Source organism: Macaca fascicularis, chromosome 5 (genome assembly GCF_037993035.2).
Source record: "Macaca fascicularis isolate 582-1 chromosome 5, T2T-MFA8v1.1".
NCBI classification, from domain to species: domain Eukaryota; kingdom Metazoa; phylum Chordata; class Mammalia; order Primates; family Cercopithecidae; genus Macaca; species Macaca fascicularis.
The window spans coordinates 118,901,289-118,919,995 of record NC_088379.1 but is presented as its reverse complement, the minus strand read 5'-3'; the positions used below and the strand labels follow the sequence as shown (position 1 = coordinate 118,919,995).

At 37.7% G+C, this 18,707-nt stretch overlaps 1 protein-coding gene across 50 annotated transcripts in view; it reads right to left on the bottom strand.

The window, feature by feature from the left end:
* Positions 1–2,428: 2,428 nt before the first annotated feature.
* Positions 2,429–18,707, bottom strand: part of ANK2 (ankyrin 2) — a 571,823-nt gene continuing 555,544 nt past the window's right edge. For 17 of the 50 annotated variants that reach the window (XM_074040340.1, XM_065545365.1, XM_074040337.1 and 14 more), the window contains 8 exons: positions 18,150–18,435; positions 16,179–16,470; positions 13,346–13,438; positions 12,786–12,869; positions 12,510–12,674; positions 11,007–11,189; positions 8,122–8,213; positions 2,429–4,708 (listed from right to left, as the gene is read on the bottom strand). In XM_074040340.1, coding sequence (XP_073896441.1) covers positions 4,525–4,708; positions 8,122–8,213; positions 11,007–11,189; positions 12,510–12,674; positions 12,786–12,869; positions 13,346–13,438; positions 16,179–16,470; positions 18,150–18,435 — 1,379 coding nt within the window. In that variant the 3' untranslated portion in view covers positions 2,429–4,524. The remainder of the gene's footprint in view (positions 4,709–8,121; positions 8,214–11,006; positions 11,190–12,509; positions 12,675–12,785; positions 12,870–13,345; positions 13,439–16,178; positions 16,471–18,149; positions 18,436–18,707) is intronic. The other 33 variants (XM_065545385.1, XM_065545388.1, XM_065545393.1 and 30 more) reach the window with 5 other exon arrangements.

Here is an 18,707-nt window from a genome sequence, read left to right as displayed (position 1 = left end):
AACATCCCTGTGATTCCCTAATAGGAAAAGATTAACTGTATTTTCTAACCTAGAGGGGTAAGCTAATGCCTTTAACACCTACCCCGAGGCTGACTCCTACATAAAGAGGCAGAGGGTCACAAATGGGTCCACAATGAATGGACATCAAGGAGACTTGGGTGACAGGGGCTCTTCTACACTAAAGAGTGACAGAGAGGCCAGGGCTGCCTGCCCTTCCCTGCCTGGAGCAGTGAGATACATCCAAGGCTAGTAGCAGTGTCTCCTATTTTACTGATGAGGAAATTGTTATCCAGTGGGTAAACCTTTACAAAGTCATGGAAGGGGGCTAGATAGAGCTGGACTGATTCCACTCCAGGTCTTACTATAAGATAACACACTTACCAATTTGTCACATTGCCTCACAGAAACATTTCATGAACTAAACAACTGAAGGTCTCCAGTGACTGAAGACATCTCTTGAATTATTACATGTACCACTGTCAAATGTCTCTGTTTACCATAGATGAAAGCTCCATCCAAAGTCTATTCATATGCACTGCTTACTTCATACTGTGGAGCTAATTTAAAGCCAGGGAGAACTTTTGTTTTTTCCAGAAAGCCTGAGTGTAACCCAATAGGAGTATTTTAATTTGTGTGCAGGACATCACCACCCCCATCCCCGCCACACAGATACCTAAAAGATTTTCTTACTTTGGTGATTCATTCTATGATTGTAATTCTAGCTTCAATTCGATTAGAAGGAGAAATGATACCTTAACTGAAGGAAGGAGCATATAGTTTTTAAGCAGAGGTGGCAACCAAAGACATAGACTTTGAAACATTTTCTTTTAGAGCATGATGAAAGCAAGCAGTTCATTTTTATTCTGTTATTCAGGAAAACCTCATAGTGATTTTGGTTCTCACTAGACCTACGTTTAACTTGTCTTTATCTGATTTATTAATTTGCCTGACTACTTGCCCACGCCCAGACTCTTCATGCTGATATAAATCAAGTGACTCCACGAGCAAACTAATTTCAAATTCAATTCAAGCCTGTTTCAGAGTGCTTATATGTCTCACTTTCACCTCTTTATGACTAATACAAGTGATTTATGAGTTGTGCATAATCTTCTCTCAGTCTGGAAGTTTCCCCCACCCTACCTTTAAATATATTTCTGTAAAACGGCATATGAGTCACTAAAGTTCTTTTACAAAAATGGGTTTTGCATAGCAAATAATTAAACATGAGAAGACACTGAAACTTCTCTGATGCTTTGATTTCCTTAATGAAACCCAAAGTTACACAAGCCCAGAGTTGCTCTAAGTAGAAAGTACAGTACATTAAACAAATGAGAGGGAGAGAGATGATCACACAGACACTCCTACTTTGGAATTATTTTTAACTTTAACTGTTTTCTTTGAAAAATGTCAAGTATAATTGGTATTTTAATTTCAGAAGACCTGTAAATCCACCAGGGATAGAAATCAGATCCAGTGAGCTTCCTGTCTCATACCAGGTAAGATTTGACTAAAACCTACTTAATTTTTTTTTTTTTTTTTTTTTTTTTTTTGAGATGGAGTCTCGCTGTGTCTCCCAGGCTGGAGTGCAGTGGCCTGATCTTGGCTCACTGCAAGCTCCGCCTCCCGGGTTCACGCCATTCTCCCGCCTCAGCCTCCCAAGTAGCTGGGACTACAGGGGCCCGCCACCACGCCTGGCTAGTTTTTTGTATTTTTAGTAGAGACGGGGTTTCACCATGTTAGCCAGGATAGTCTCGATCTCCTGACCTCGTGATCCACCCGCCTCGGCCTCCCAAAGTGCTGGGATTACAGGCTTGAGCCACCGCGCCCGGATCATGTCTTGTTTTGTTTTTACTGTAAAAAATATTATAGCAACAGTAAAGGGATTTTTCAAAAAATGAAACAAAACTCTTCAAACACAACTGATTTTGATTTTGCATAATCCTGCCCTGTCTTTATTTATATTAATATATCCATTTAATTTTAAATTCTCAGGTTCTAAGACAGAAAGAAAACTCCAGAGCCAACTGCTATTCCCAAAGGCAGAAAGTGTTTAGTGACAGCCATGGCCTCATGAGAGAGGACCAAACCAGTCTCGCTGTGCTGCCAATCGCACTTGCCCTTTCTCATCTCCTGCAAGTCTCCAAATTCCTATTTTCTTTCATTCAGTAGTGATCCAAAACAAAAATCCTTATTTTCTCCTTTTGCATAACAAGAACAATAAAAATTTCTTGAGGGCAGAGGCAAAATCTATTTATCCCAGTGCTTAATCCAGTGCCAGGCATATAGCATATTCAGCAACTAAATAAAAACCTTAAGAAAAAAAGCAATTTGTGTCTTTCTGTTGGTTTCAAATCTAGCTCATCTTTTTAAAACCTCTTATTCTCCTGAAATCACAGATTCGTGATAAAGAAGAACAAATCACTGTTGCCACATTTAACACTTGTACATTTTATTTAATTAAATCAGCCATTGTACACATTGCAGCTATGTATTGTTAGTGTTGTATTTTTTTTCCATTAACTAATACATGCCCTCATAGATATATTCAATTAGTGTTATCACCATGGGAACAAGATGCTGATTCGTCAACTGAAAATTCACTTCTTCTCACAGTATTCAAGTTTTTGATAACACAGCAAAAATCAAAATCAAAAAAGGGTGAATAACCATTATGTTGTTACACAGACATCATCTGCACTGCAAATAACACAACAGAAATGCTTTTCTTGAGCTCCAGTGAAGGTTTTGACAAGAAGGCCATAGGGTGTCTCAAAAAGTTTCACCATCGGCCTCTCTTATTTTGGCTGCCAAAGAATGTTTCATTTCCTATCCAACTGCCAAAAAGTGCTAGCATTTGAGGCTTGGGAGATTTGGCTTGTGGGAAACCTCCCTCCCAGGAAATTTTTTCTCTTGGCAACATTACTTTAAATGATGAAGTGCCATTGTTTGTCGCATTTGTTTTTGACATTCGGAGCAATGAGTCATTTTTGCACAACAGGAAAAGACCAGATAATTGGAAAATGTTCAATCCCTGGAGGATAGACTCTGTCCTTTTTTATTTAAATTTCATCTTCATTGAATATACTTTTCTTTAACAAATGACTGATTCAAAATGTATACTGTTTATATGAATATATTTGTGAATATATATATGTTAAAATGCTACACAGCTTCAACCACTAGAGGAATAGGAAGAGGACATGGAAATTACTCAGATTGTTACAGTCCCTTCTTTGAGACAAACAAACAGAAGTGCACAAATGCACTTAAGAGTTTCCAAGGGAGTGTGGATTTCAAATAAATAAACCAAAAATTTTAACCAAAACCAAATTTTCAAGGATTTCTCAATCTCGTCTGCAAGCTGAAAAACAGACCTAGCTGGAAAGTGAAAAGTGCTCACTCAGGGTAAAAAGAATGGAAACAATTAATGTGATTAGAAGAGGGGTTTGACCGTGGTCTTGATTTTTAAATGCCACATGCAGGTATTAGAGAAGATATAAACCTGAAAAAAAAAAAAAAAAAAAAAAAAAGAAAAGAAACCACTCCAACATACTGAAGGAGTTTAACCTTTTATGTAGTGAGTAAATCTTGTTTCCAATGAATTATCTACAGTGCAGTGGCCAGAAGAAAGTACCACCAGTAAGACAGCGTGGTTTGCTAAAGCAGCAATGAAAACTGGAAAACTACAGTAGTTATAGCTTTTAAAATACCCTGCCAAAACTTGTCCAAAATCTAAAGACCTGAAGATGCTAGAATGCCACACAATGTAGCTGCTAGCAACTGAATACCCCATCGTTTCATTGTGTGGCCTCTGCTCCCTTCTCCCCTCCCTCAGAGTGGCTGTTGGAGAGTCCTAAGCCATGGCTGGCCAGCACCAGCAATACTGTCTCAGGACAGTTCTGCAAGGCTGTTAACCCACCTTTAACTGGGAGCAGTGGCTACTCTGGAAGTTCTAAGGACATAATAGGTCTGAAGTGCTTCTTTTGCAGTAAAACTATATTATCACTCGATTGTGTTAGCAATATCTTAATTAACCATTGTTCAGCAATTTCTAGAGGCCTTTTATTCTGATGCCCAGTGTAGTTACAATAGGCAGTGGTTTTAATTTTAATATGTTGTTCATCTGAGCATTTCAACTATATACATTGTACATAGATATCCCTTGGAAGGATTCCTATATAGTGTCACTTGAAGAGGTCTGCAGGTGAAGTTCTTCTGATCAATGGATTTTCATGGATCTTGTGCAGAAGCAAAGAACAATGGAGGTGGCCAGTTCCCAGGTTAGCACAGACACAACAAAGTATTGGATACAGCATCCAGTATGAAGGATGCCATCTTTGGTCACAAATTAGCTTTATAGTTAAAGAGGATGGGGGAAAACTAAAACAAAATGTCGTATATTTGCTAACAGTGGAAATGTCGGGGTATCCCATTAATTAGGCCAGTTAGGTCACTCCTCTACTGAAACAGGAAGCTGCATATTGAGTGAATGTGTGGTTTCTGGTGTGAGAACTGGGCAGCCCCTCACTTGGCCTCTTGCTTCAAGTCCTCCTTGCAGAAATGCCGAAGGAGCTGCTGGAGATCGCGCTGGAGGTCGTCCTGGTCTAGTGCTTCTGGTACATCCTCCAGGTGCTCCAAGTCAATGCGTTTTCCATGCTGGTCCTTCACCACAGCCCTCTTCTGTGTAATGGCTTTACTCATTGTTGTCCTGGAGAAAAGCAGACAAGAGAGAATTACACTCTTTTCACTGCTAGAGGGCAGCTGTTAGGTATGAAGGTAACCATTACACCGAGTACTTAACGTATTACCTTTAGATATTTCCACACCAAACTATCAGCATAACAAACTATAGATATCTTTTTTATGTCTTTCTTTTAAACACAGCTCCCCTCTCTAAAATGATTCGTGAGATTTTTTTAAAGAGTGTTTTGGAACAACGAGTATTTTTTAATTCTTTAAGAAAAATTTTAAATAAATGAAACCATGCTTTAATTTGATCTTCTTGAAAACTAACCATAAAATCATTCATGGTTTGATTAAGTAGCCCTGACTTAATAGAGTTTGGTTCATTCTGAAATAGTACCACAAGTACCTTTTGACAGGCTAAAAAAAAAAAAAAAGTGTTTAATTTATTTGAAACACCTTAGCTGCCAGCTTAAACCTCACAGTCACACCCTCACCCAAACTTCCCAAAATCCTGTTTTCAGAGAACTTTTCTATGAGGCATCGGTCTTTAAAAACTAAAATATTAGTCTACCAATATATAAGAAGGTGGCTACCAACTAAAGATGATCTGCCCAGCTCTCTAAGGCTTCATCTGGAGATGGTGGGGGAGGAAAGGGAAAAGAGAAAAGCCACTGAGAGACAACTGCTTCCTCCGGATTCTCAGAGTCTCACGCTTGTTGCTCATTCTGTGTATTTCTTGCCATTTAACAGTCTGTTGTTTACTTGCCTCCCTTATAGACTGGTGGTTACTATAACTCCTTTTCTTGAGACAGAGTCTAGCTCTGTCGCCCAGGCTGGAATTCATTGGTGCGATCTCGGTTCACTGCAACCTCTGCCTCTCGTGTTCAAGGGATTCTCCGGCCTCAGCCTCCTGAGTAGCTGGGACTACAGGTGCCCACCACCACATCCGGCTAATTTTTTGTATTTTTAGTAGAGACAGGGTTTTGTCATGTTGGCCAGGCAGGTCTCAAACTCCTGAGCTCAGGTGATCTGTCCACCTTGGCCTCCCAAAGTGTTGGGATTACAGGTGTGAGCCACTGCATTGGGCCAAGAGCTATAACTTTTGTATAGTCATACTAATTTTAAGTCATATTAATATTTTCCTGTAACTGTACTTAAAAGTAATTATATTGTAATTTGCTCATTCTCAGCTCTTTTCACTTTCTTCTTCTTCTTCTTCTTCTTCTTCTTCTTCTTCTTCTTCTTCTTCTTCTCCTCCTCCTCCTCCTTCTTCTTCTCCTCCTCTTCCTCTTCTTTCTTCTTTCTTCTTCTTCTTCTTCTTCTTCTTCTTCTTCTTCTTCTTCTTCTTCTTTTTTTTTTTTTTGGAGTAAAGTAAAAGCAAGTCTATTAGGCAAGGAAGGGAATAAAAAATGGCTCTCCATAGGCAGAGCAGCCTTCTTCACTATATACTTCTAAATGCAGGTTCTCATTCCACAAGTATTTGATGAATGTGTTTTATGGGCCAGACACTATTATTATAACAAATAAGGAAATTGAATCTTAGAGAATTTTAGCAATAGTCCAAATAAAAAATAACAGAGCTAGCATGAGTGGGGCTGAGAGTCAAAGATTCCAGAGCCTGAGTCCCCATAACCATACACCATGCATCTTCACTTAAAACCTCCGTAGGAAATGATCAGTTTTTGTAGCTTTACCCAGCATTTTCCTTATAGGTTCCCAGTGTTAAGAAGCTGGAAGTTCTGCCATTATCCAATACCTCTATGTATTTGTTACGATCATCCTGATTTTTAAAAAATAACTTACTTCAGCCAAAATACTTTCAGCTTTTTTTGGACATCCTTGTTTCCGTCTTCCTTCTTCCCTTACATTCTTCTACTCTCCCTTTTTCTTTAATACTATATGAATTGTTCTGCATCTGGAAGCAAACTTAAATTTGTTCTTGCTAATGAAAAGGTCAAATTTGATTCCAATGATTGAAATCTGATGTTTTCCTAAATATTCAGCAACCATTTTTTTTTTCTTCAAAAAGGCACATTTCTAACTATTTCTGCTAAGAGTTAGTAGAAGCCCTTATAGCATTGATGCCAGGGGTTAAGCCTCCATTATAGGCCATTTCGTGATATTCTGTGCAGGCAAATGTAGGCCAATGTGTTTCTGAATATACACATGTACATGATGTCTTTAACAATGTATATAAAAAAGCATTGTACATCACAAATAGAGTTCCGTAACTAACTAGCTTCCACAACTAACTAGCTGTGGGAACTCTATGGAGTTGTCTATATTCCTGGCTTCAAAATCACCAGCCATAATTGAGAACTTTGGATTAATTGATCTCTAAATCTATTCCAGTTTGAAGAGCTCATGATGTTAGGGTATGTGTGGATTATGTGGTTTCATCTGAATAATTGAATAAAAGACTTAAAAGTTGACAGTATAAAAGGCATTTTATCCTTAATTCACGTAGCATTTTTTAAGTTCTGCGAGAGCAATTACACTCTTTTAAATTCCTAGCTGCTGCTCTTTTCCCATTTGATTGGAGAGTGGAATTGTGACAGAACCTTTAATTTTGCTGTTCTAATTATTATGTTCTAAAGGCTTAAAATAGTTTTGTAGCATACTCTGAATGACAATCTTTCTCCTCTTTTCAATGAAGTGAAAAGCACGATGGTAACTTGGATTTCCATTGTGTCTTTTCACTGAGAAGCTGAGCACATTTTATTAATCTCAATACTTACAGTGCTGTTAGAGGACCAGTGAGAAGTCAGAGTAGATCTATGGAACAGTGCCCAACTTTATACATCAAATCCGTAACAGAGACCAGGGCAGACCAGTGTGCCTCAGAGTCAGCCCCCTTGTATAAGCATAAAAATGTACTGCTTACTGCTTTCATGACACTTGCTTAACTCACTAAAGCCCTAGGTTTCAGCATTGCTAGGTACATTCGTTTCATGGGTATCAAACTCATGCTTATGTTATTTGCCACTCACATGCAGAATCATACAGCAGCCGTTAAAAGAAACCACATACCATTCAAAGTAATGATTTACTAAGATTGAGCTGAATATAGCTGGTCACAAAATTAATTTGTGATCTATCAATTAGATTCTTCTTCCTATGCTCTCTGAATCTATCAACACAATGGAATACCAGCAGGCTGGCTTCAACTAAGTTGATGACTTGCTAAAACCCAAGGAGTCAGACTGTATAAGCTTGAGTCTCATTCTTGCTATGACTTAGTATTATGTTTAAAGTATCAAGAGGATACTACAGGGATGACACTTTGATAGATCCAGTACTTGACCAAAGCCTTATGATACAGGCAGTTCTCTATCCGCTTTAGGGTAGATGTAGGGATTCTCTCCTTCTTTTCTTAAAATTGGAAAAAATTTTATGGTGTTAGTTGGCAAAGCATCACCCCATGCTAACCCAAACCTTTTAATTATTGATCCATCCTTTTTCAGGATTTCATTCTCTACTAAACTGGGTAAGTGGACTTTCATGTGGCTACCTGTGTAACTCAAAGCCTGAAGAAGAAAAGAAAAGACAAAGCTCATCATAAACTACAGACTTTCAAACGATCTATTGCTTTGCTTTACTCATAGTCAGTATGAAAATATATACATGAAAGGATAAATAAATACAATTCCTAGAAGCAGATTTAAGTTTGGAGTTTTATTTAACAAGTCCTTCTAGTTTCTCTCATTTGTGTGGGAGATTTGTTATTTTACTTTACAAAAGCTGCTAGCTAACATCCATATGGATTGACTTTCAATTTCCTCCTTGCTTCACCCAACTCCTTTCTACAGTGGAGATTTTAATGATAAATATAATAACCAGAGGCAAAAATAAGCAAACAAGGCCCAAACGGTATAACACAGATAATTCATTTTTGACCATTCAAGACTGCTAGTTGTCAAAATGTGAAAACTGAAAGTTTTTTTAAAAGTTTGCTTTTAATACTCCAATGAATTCATATATGATTTCAATATATATTATGGGTATAGTAGAGGACACACATACAGCATTTAGTGTCAAAATGTTCCAATAGCGAAAGTACTTTGTAGATGTTTGCACATGCCCAGGATCCCTTAGTCAAAACTTTGGGACCAGATGTGTTTCAAAATTTAGATTTTTTTTCCCTTTTGGATTTTAGCAAGGTAATATAATGCATATACAGTCACATGCTACATAATGACATTTTGGTTAAAAATGGACTGCATATATGACATGGTCCCATAACATTATAATGGAGCTAAAAAAATTCCTGTCACCTAGCAATGCTATAGCTGTTCTAACTTCATGGTGCAATGTATTACTCAGATGTTTGTGGTGATGCTGGTGTAAATAAACCTACTAAGCTGCCAATCATATAAAAGCATAGCACATACAATTATGTAGGGTACATAATACTTGATAATAAATGACTATGTTACTGGTTTATGTATGGTAAATACATTTACTATGTATAGCAAATACATAAATCAGTAACAGTCACTTTTCATTATCAAGTATTATAAAAGTGATACTTTTTATCACTATTTTGGAGTGTACTCCTTTTACTTATTAAAAAACAGTTAATTATCAAGGAGCCTCAGGCAGGTCCTTCAGGAGGTATTGCAGAATAAGACACTGTTTTCTTAGGATATGACAACTCCATGTGTTATTGCTCCTGAAGACCTTCCAGTGGGACAATATGTGGAGGAGGAAGACAGTGATATTGATAATTCTGACCTTGTGTAGGCCTAGGCTAATGTACATATTTAGGTCTTTGTTTTTAGCAAAAAAAAAAAAAAAAAAATTCTTAAAAAGTAGAAACAAATAATACATTTAAAAAATTAAAAGCAGAAAAAAGTGTATAGAACAAGGATATGAAGAAAAACAATTTTTAATGCACCTGTGCAACGTGTTCGCACCTTAACTTGTGTTATTACAAAAGAGTCAAAAGTTAAAATAAATGTAAAAGCTTATAAAGTCAAAGTTACAGTAAGTTAATTTATTATTGCAGAAAGAAGATTTTAAAAACTTAAAGGAAAATTTAAACATAGCCTAAGTGTACAGTGTTTATAAAGTCTACTGTAGTGTATAGTAATGTCCTAGGCCTTTACATTCACTCGCCACTCAGTCACTGACTCACCCAAAGCAACTTCCAGTCCTGCAAGCTCCATGGGAAGTATGCTATACAAGTAGAACACTTTTAATCTTTTATTTTGTATATCTACTAAACCTTTTCTATTTTTAGATAGGAAAATACTTACCATTGTGTTATAATTGCTTACATTATTCAGCACAGTAACATGCTGTGCAGGTTTGTAGCTTAGGAGCAATAGGTTATACCTTACAGCCTAGGTGTGTAGTAGGCTATGCCATCTAGGTTTGTGTAAGGACACTCTACAATGTTCACACAATGACAAAGTTGTCTAACGATGTACTTCCCAGCACCTATCCCTGTCATTAAAACCCACTTATGCCTAGTGAACGCTAGGCATGTGGAAGTTATTTATATCCTACTGCTCAAGGTCATCACCAAGGTCTGATTTTTCACTCATGCAAAAATTTTAAAAATTGCAACCTCTGGCATAAGTGGGTTAAGCGATGCATGACTGTACTGTATAATACTAACACCCCAGAGGAGGTGAAGATGACATCCTGCAATCAAACGCATTTTTATATCACTAAACATTCACTCTAGGTAGAATAAAAAAGCTTCATGTCAGAATAGCTCTATGCCAATTTATTTCAAGTTTTACTTCCAAATTAACTTACAAAATTTGTTTTGGTTTTCAGAATTTGGGGATTTTAGTAAGAGTTTGTGGATCTGTTACTGTGGACCCATTTTCTAATTGTTGGAAACCAGAACTTAAATAATTGTAAATGCTTTTAAATTTTATGGACATGGAATATATCTGAATTTTCTTTAAGGTCTATCACAGATAATATCTGAAAAGATTGGCTAGCAAATATAATTTGCAATGTCTTTATTTCTTTCCCTTATTAATTGACAAAGCAAGACACTTCTGTGACTTTTAAACAAGATGTATAATCAGATCCCAGCTCCAGAGATTCTGAGTCTGATTCGTCAGAAGCAAATCCTAATTATCTGGACTTCTAAAAGCTGTTAAGGTGACACCAGTGAACACCACAGTTTGAGGAAACATTGCTCTGCAAGTTATTCAAACAGGAGTTCTACCCTCTTGAATTATTCTGTACCTTTCCATGAATTCATGTATGGAATTACACAATGACAAACGATTTTCTTTTCAAATGCAAAGCAACATAAAACACACACACACAAAGACAAAATGATGATGCTTCTATACCTCTTCAAAGTCATCTTTGGCTGAAGGAAGATCAGTGGCTAAACTAGAATCCCCCAGATGTTTCTCCATCCTCTCTCCACGTACCACAGTTGTTTTAACAACTTTGCTGACTCTACGGCCTTCCACTGGCTCAGCCTGAAATTGTGAGGTACTGGACAAAATGCTGGGCTCACACAAAGTGACCTAATGATCGAAGGACACACAATAGACAATGTCTGATTGCCAAATGTAACTATGATGAATTTTTTCTATGTTAAAAAACAAAGGACAAAACTATAATGTTACATACTGGCTTTCCAAAAAACAGCAATGGGAAGCAGAGTTAGAAAAAAACAAACTATAACCTATTGGTAATATGTACATCATGACTGTATCTCCACAACACCAAAGCAAACTTAATTAGTTATTTGAACAAAAAGCTATCAGTTTTGTGAATAAGAAACTGCTCAGTGTAATACAGACGACATAATATGAAAAAACTCTTCTCACGTTTAAATAATTTCTTTTGGTATTATGAAGATAAAATTAGCCCCCAAAGGAGGAGCTCTAAAAGCTATGAGAAACTGAAAAGTAGATTTCTAGAGAATCTCATGTGTATAATATAAAATTTTGAGGATGTGAATGAATGGAAAATAGTGAGAATTTCACAAATTGTTGTCGAAGCAAGTAAATATGTCCCTGAAAGAGGGAAGTAAAACAGAAATAAATAGAAGTATAGATTGCCAGGTGCAATGGCTCATGCCTGTAATCCCAGCACTTTGGGAGGCTGAGGCGGGTGGATCATTTGAGGTCAGGAGTTCAAGACCAGCCTGTCCAACATGGTGAAATGCTGTCTCTACTAAAAATACAAAAATTATCCAGGTGTGATGGTGGGTGCCTGTAATCCCAGCTACTCAGGAGGCTGAAGCAAGAGAATCGCTTGAACCCGGGGGTGGAGGTTGCAGTGAGCTGAGATCATGCCACTGCACTCCAGCCTGAGTGACAGAGTGTAACTCTGTCTCAAAACAAAAAACAAAAAGCTAAAAGGATAAATCAAAGAGTTTCTAGATCCTGATTTTAGTAACTCTGCAATGCAGAAATCTGAATATCAAATATTTATCTAGAGTGACTTTCAGAAGGCTGGTGTGCCAAGCAGGCACAAGCCCCACAGTGCATTTCTACACAGTCTCTCCACAGCGTACTGCTTGCCCAGCAAATAGCATTGTATTCTTTCAAAATTTGACTTTTGGATTTCTGCAGTGGTCAACCATGAATTAAATAAAGAATAGATATTTTTAAAAAGACCAAACAAAAACAATGAGTATAATGCCTAGAAGTCTCCCTGATGGCTGTCTTAAAATCACACAGAATCATGAAAACAAAAACGGAACGTGCAACTAAAAGCAAACTGCCATATAAAAGGGAGATGTGAGGAAAATGTGAATAAACAATCTCATTCATCTTTTTTGAGTTCTATTTTGTTCCTCTCCATAAAATGGGTTTTAGAGAATCAGGTTGTCTCACCTCTGACTGCTCGGTGTCACTCTTCAATACAACACGCTTTATAACTTTGGAATAGCCATCCCCTTCCTCGATGTTGACAGGTTCCTGTGGCATTCCCTGCACCGTAATCTCTTCTTTCTCTGTGCCTTCAGAGGATACGTACCGCCTAATGATTTTCCTAGTAACCTGAAATGTATTTCATTTGTGTATCTTATTTTTGTGTGACAGTACCATGGAATTGATATATTTTAAACAGGAAGTTTGTAATCAAGCCTGTTGGATTATACTAGACAATACCTTCTTTACCACGGTGTGTCCATGCTCATCAATGTATTCTTCTTCTGTGACTGTTTCTGGGGGTATTTCGGGCATATCGTCTCCCTAAACAGTTGAGAGAAAAGGGTCACTGCACTGTTTGGCACCAATTCTGAGGAACTACTCCCAAGTGCTTCTAATGTGAGGAATGTTAGAAAACCAAAGGCGATGTTGAGAAGCATTGCTGAGATACAAAATCCTGTCAACTAGTTTGTTTAAAAGAAAAATGCAGGTGGGTAATAACATGCTTAGGAGAGTATGACCAAAGTTAGATCAAACTTCAACAAAAATAGTTAAGCGAGAGGTGAGGTGGGTGGAAGTGAAGAAGCCAAGTCTTGCTCTTGCTTGGTGGCTCTCTTGGAGGAAAGCTGGAACCACTGAGTTTCTTTGCAAACAGAACTTATGAGCATTAAGGAGTCTGCTTTTGAATGGCCATGCACTACCTAAGGAACATGCCAAGCCTTCATTGATCCAGGCTGATCACTCTCTAAGGGTATGGGGACAGGACTGTCCCTGACGTGCAGTAATTTAACAGCGGGTACCTGAATAATCACTCGCCGGCGGACAACCCTGGTAGTTACCATCGCCTCCTCATCTGAGCTGGCCTCCAGCTCCCCTAATTCCTCTGTTAGCTCCTGGTGGAAGCATGGAAGCATTGCTTTGTTTAACATGCTAAGGAATGACTTCACTACTGGTTTCTTCTTTAGCTTACATTGTATTGTGAAACTTTTATTCACAGAGTCTTCGGTGGACACGTTGGTAGAGGTGAAAACAAGTATGTGCTGGTCTCAGACATCAACAAAAATAGAGTGTTTTGGTTTCTTTTGTTTTTTTGTTGTTCAATGAATGAAAAAAAATTCTGGAATTCTGAGAGTTGTTGGAGAACCCATCTGTCAAAATCTCTCCAAAATAATAAGCAGCTTACTCACGTGACTTTTTTTACTTAAACTCCTAAAAAAAGCCTGACTGTAAATATAGAACCTAAGCAGTTCAGTAAACACTTATGAGCCACTGACGCTTGTGCTTAGGCTTGGAATTATTCACCCAAAGGTATAGGAATATCCCCTGTTTCTAGCAGAACTTTTTGCAGGAAGTCAAAGTTTCCTGTAGCTATTATCAAACCAATAGTGCATCTCCCTGGCATCAAAAAAGGCAGACTCTGAATAATATTAGAATAATTTTGCGGGGAAGTTGAGATAAAGTGATCAATAGTATTTTAGGGCTCTGGCCAAAAGCCAGAGATAAAGCAAAAAACATAATTTTAGCTTAGCACATATTACCTTAGGAGTCATATATTGAATTACTGTTCCCTAAATAAATTTTGTTTTTAAAAAAGACAAAGCTCAAGTAGATCTACTTAACATACTGTAAAACTCAAGTTATATGTTTACATTTGTCTCTGCTAAAGGAAGACATGTAAATTCTAAACCAAATTATGTTTTAAATATAATCAGGAATCTACTGCCCAGAAATATGGTTGGCAAGAAAAGTGATTAAAATTGGATGCCCAAGTTAGGGTTATGAGAAATAAGGGTCCACACGGGAAACTTACAAGAAATGCCTGATACTCATCAAGAATAAGTCGAACAGGCCTGTATAAATTATGTGAAATTCAGAATGATTTACACAAATGTATTCCTTTAGTATAGATTAAACATATGTATTATCCAGATAATTGTTTCAAGTCTAACTTCACTAAGCCTATGGATTCTTAGGCTAAATTTGGTAACTTTTAGCCCAGATAACATGTATGAAACATTTTTAGTAGTACTCATTCAAGCCAAGAATTTGAGAGATGAATAATTCTATGCAAAAGCAAACTTGGAATAAAAATTCATTCATGGCATGGATTTATTATTTAAGAAAACTGCCAAAAATCAGGACACAGTTCTCATCCGCCTGGATCTTTCCTAATTTTAGTTATGATTTCAGACAATTCCTAGCAGCAGATCTCATTCTTACAGTGAACAAAAACACATGTGTGTCTTCAACCCAAAGATATGCTATTTCATTTTATTTTCCCCCAAATTTCAATTATTTCACTTAACTCTTCTTTTACTGCTAAGCTGCTCGAAAAACACTTTGAAATATAAAGTGTTTTTGAATTCTATTACTTTTTAAAAGAAAAAACAATATCTAATTTAATTTATATTAAATTAAGTTTAATTCAAACAGATTCTCATACTTTTTTTGTGGCTGAGAATCCTCTGGGGAGTTATCTAAAAGGCAAATTCTTGTTCTCTCTCCCTACGCTGGGATTCATTCTAATTCAGGATTTCTGAGAAGGGATCAAGCTCTCCAATCAATTCTGAGGTATGTGAACTATATAGACCATATTTTGAGAATAAATGGTTGATTAATTTCTTTTTTTTATTTTTTAAATTTATTAATTAATTAATTTATTTTTTTGAGACGGAGTCTTGCTGTGTCGCCCAGGCTGGAGTGCAGTGGCCGGATCTCAGCTCACTGCAAGCTCCACCTCCCAGGTTCACGCCATTCTCCTGCCTTAGCCTCCACAGTAGCTGGGACTACAGGTGCCTGCCACCACACCTGGCTAATTTTTTTGTATTTTTAGTAGAGACGGGGTTTCACCATGTTACCCAGGATGGTCTCGATCTCCTTATCTCATGATCCGCCCGCCTCGGCCTCCCAAAGTGCTGGGATTATAGGCATGAGCCACCGTGCCCGGCCAATGGTTGATTACTTTCTTAACATGGTCCCCACCCCTTTTCACAATTTTAAAACTCACTTAATGACAAAGGAAGCGCTATGAAATATGCCACTGTCAGGCATTTGTACATTTAGAAACTGCTGTAAGTTTAGGTACAATGTTTTTTTTCTCAGTCATTCCCAAAATAAATCTTAAAAAAAAAAAATCTAACTTGGAAATCATCTTGCATCTAATGAGAAAAATTTATATTGGCAGCTAAACCCCACCCAATATCCACAGTCTGCGTGCTCATCACCTGACAGGCCAGAGATCTAACAAGCCTGCTGGTCCCAGCACATCCCATGGCAGACTTACCTGTTGCTGTTAATCTCTGCCACCAACTTTCATGCCCAACTTTACTAATTTTGAAAAGCTCCTCCAGATATATTGTTTCACCACCGTGTTCATTTTTCTTAGCAAAAGACTTTCCAGTGATAAGATCAGGGCTTATGATCAAATCACTAGCACTGGAACTGTGCACCATTTCTTCTAGATTAATCGACTCTCAGATTTTAAAAGGGATTGAGGATTTCCATGTGCCAGGTTAATTAATTTGGTTAACTTTTTTGTTTTGAAGTGAAAAAAATAAACCATCAGAGAAATGGAAACTGGAAGATTTGTAGCTTTGTTACAGGTGGGTGAGAAAGTGGAGAGGAATGTCTTACCTTTTCAAAAGCTGCATCTTCATCGAGTCTTTCACGGGTCTCTGGCTGGTTATCGGCAGACTCCACTATTACGAGGCTGGTTTTCCGCGGAGAGCTCTCCTCTCTGTGCTCTGAGGGCTCTTCGGGTTCTTGTATGATGGGAGAGCCTCCCCGCTCACTGGATGTTGGGGTCTGGAGGTACAGCCTGTCCTCCTCTGGAGGGGTGCTAACTTCCTCAGGTGTCTTGCTGGGAGAGCCAGGTACTGTCGTAGCCTTCTGAGTCTCTGATGCTTCTGTTCCTGGAGTTGTCACACTGGAATGAAAAAGTCAAATGAGACTTCAGGGACATTTGCATTTCACCTCCCGCTCAAGCAAGCAAATTGAAAGGTAAGATGGAGCTGGTTTTTCCATAGTCTATGAGAGTCAAAATAGTTTTTGTACATTTGGCCAAGAAAGGCATTTGAAGAAAAATAATCTGATGAGATATAGAGTTGTAGCTCATTGAGATCTAGCACTGGCAGAGAGTGATGTATTATTCTGAAGATGAAAATTATCCTAAAATGTATTACAGTTACCCAACCTCTACAATGTATGTAAGTTATAGTTTCATCTTTTCTTTTATAACTCAAGGTGATATTGAGGATGCAATGAATTTTACATAAGTATTTGTAGATAATAAGGCTTTTGAAGCAAGGATCAAAATTTGGCAGAATTAAGTAAATCCCCATGTTAATATAGTTATCATAACTATAAATACAAGGAAATTCTTATTGTACCTCTGAAAAACTGTTTCATTTAATAATAGAGGCATCTGTTGACATGGAAACGTTTTTCATTGATAGTCTGGAGTTACTCCAGTATAACTTTGATATCCTCAATTGCTAATTAAGATTATTTGCCTTTTCTGTGCCTTCTTTTGGTATTTAGTGCAATCTATCACTCCATAGATATTAAATGCCTAAAATGTCTCTCTCTTATCCTCTCCTCTTCTTCCCATCTTTTCCTTAGTCCTTCTCCTTCTTACTTATATTTTCTTTATGCTCACCCTTAAAACCTACAGGTTGATGGGGCAAGGGTGGCTCAGTACAAGAAAAGATAATTTCATTACCCATTTCATCCTCTTCTCATGTCAGTGACCATAAAACTTACCAAATGACAAGTGAAATGCTTTGATACAATCTCATGACACCCTATTCTCAGACTTCAGGTTTAGGGATATGTTGGCCTTTCTCACAATTTGTTTTCTGTTTCTGGATAATCAATGTCAATTATACAACTCTTTCTTCCTTGGCTTCCATAAAGGCTGGAATTTAAATTCTGAGCTGAATTAGGCTCTGCAGCTTCCTTCAGCCAGAAGCTCTTCATAAGACTTATCTTTATTCCCACCCCAACTCTATTCCAACACATTTTAATAGTCTTTTATTCTATGTGGCTAGTTTGCATTGCATTTATATTTTTATGGCTAGTCCCCTCATATGCACCTCATGGTGCATTGGTTGAAATGCACCATTGGCTGTGGTAGCTACATCATCACTGATCACACTCCTAACCAGCAATGGCATGATGAGCTCCATATTTGAAGTGTTACAGAGAAAATGAGGTGCAGCAATATTATAAGTCATAGCTGTGTCATCTACAGGGAATTTTACAGTTTAGATGAAGCATTCATAAACACACTTTTGACCCTGTGAGATGAGTCAAGTGTGTATTATTACTATAATTTACAGATGTGGAAATGGAGATTCAAAGCACTTAAGGACTTGTTCAAAGTCACAGCTCTGGAAGTTGGTTCTTGTAGGTCTGTGCCCCAAACACTGTCACAATTATGTCTCTTACATGTTAATGCTTTTGTTTTTCCTTTAGCTCTGGCACTTGTGATTGGTAAGGTCATTTTAAAATTATTTAAAAACTAGTTATGCTTATATATGCCTGGCATCCACATTAGCCTGTTTCTTTGGTATTACATTTGACAGGCCTTCTTTGGAAACTCACAAATATTCCTGCCGATATTCCAGAGATGACTCTTCAGGCAGGTCTTGCATTTTCCCTGAGAAATCTTGTTGAACTTGCTCCTTGTGAGTTTGGGGAAACAGTGCTGTTGCTGAGCTGTCCCCTTCAGTTTTGGGGATGCCATCCTGAAAAGTGGAATAACCAACAGAAATGTCTTCCTCTGAGACGATAGGAGGGTGATCGCAGGTCTCGCTTTCTTTAGAAAGAGCTTGTTCCTCTTTCTGCTTGTGCTGTGCAGTGCATAACTCCTCTTGAAGTACCGAGAACCCTAAAGGGAGAATTATTTAAGTATTTAGTTGAAGCTTACCTATATTGAATGGATATTTATTAAGTAACTACTATGTGTTACATCCTGAGATGGGCTGATGGATTACAAAGACGAAGAAGACACTGCGTCCGCCTTCAAGATACTGATCATGTAGAAGAGTCTGTGCAAGTAAGAGTCAATTCCAATGCAGAGCAACTGGGTCATAGGTGCCAGTCAATGAGTGTGGGAGCACCTAACATGAGGTTAGAATTTGGAAAGAAAATACAGAGTGT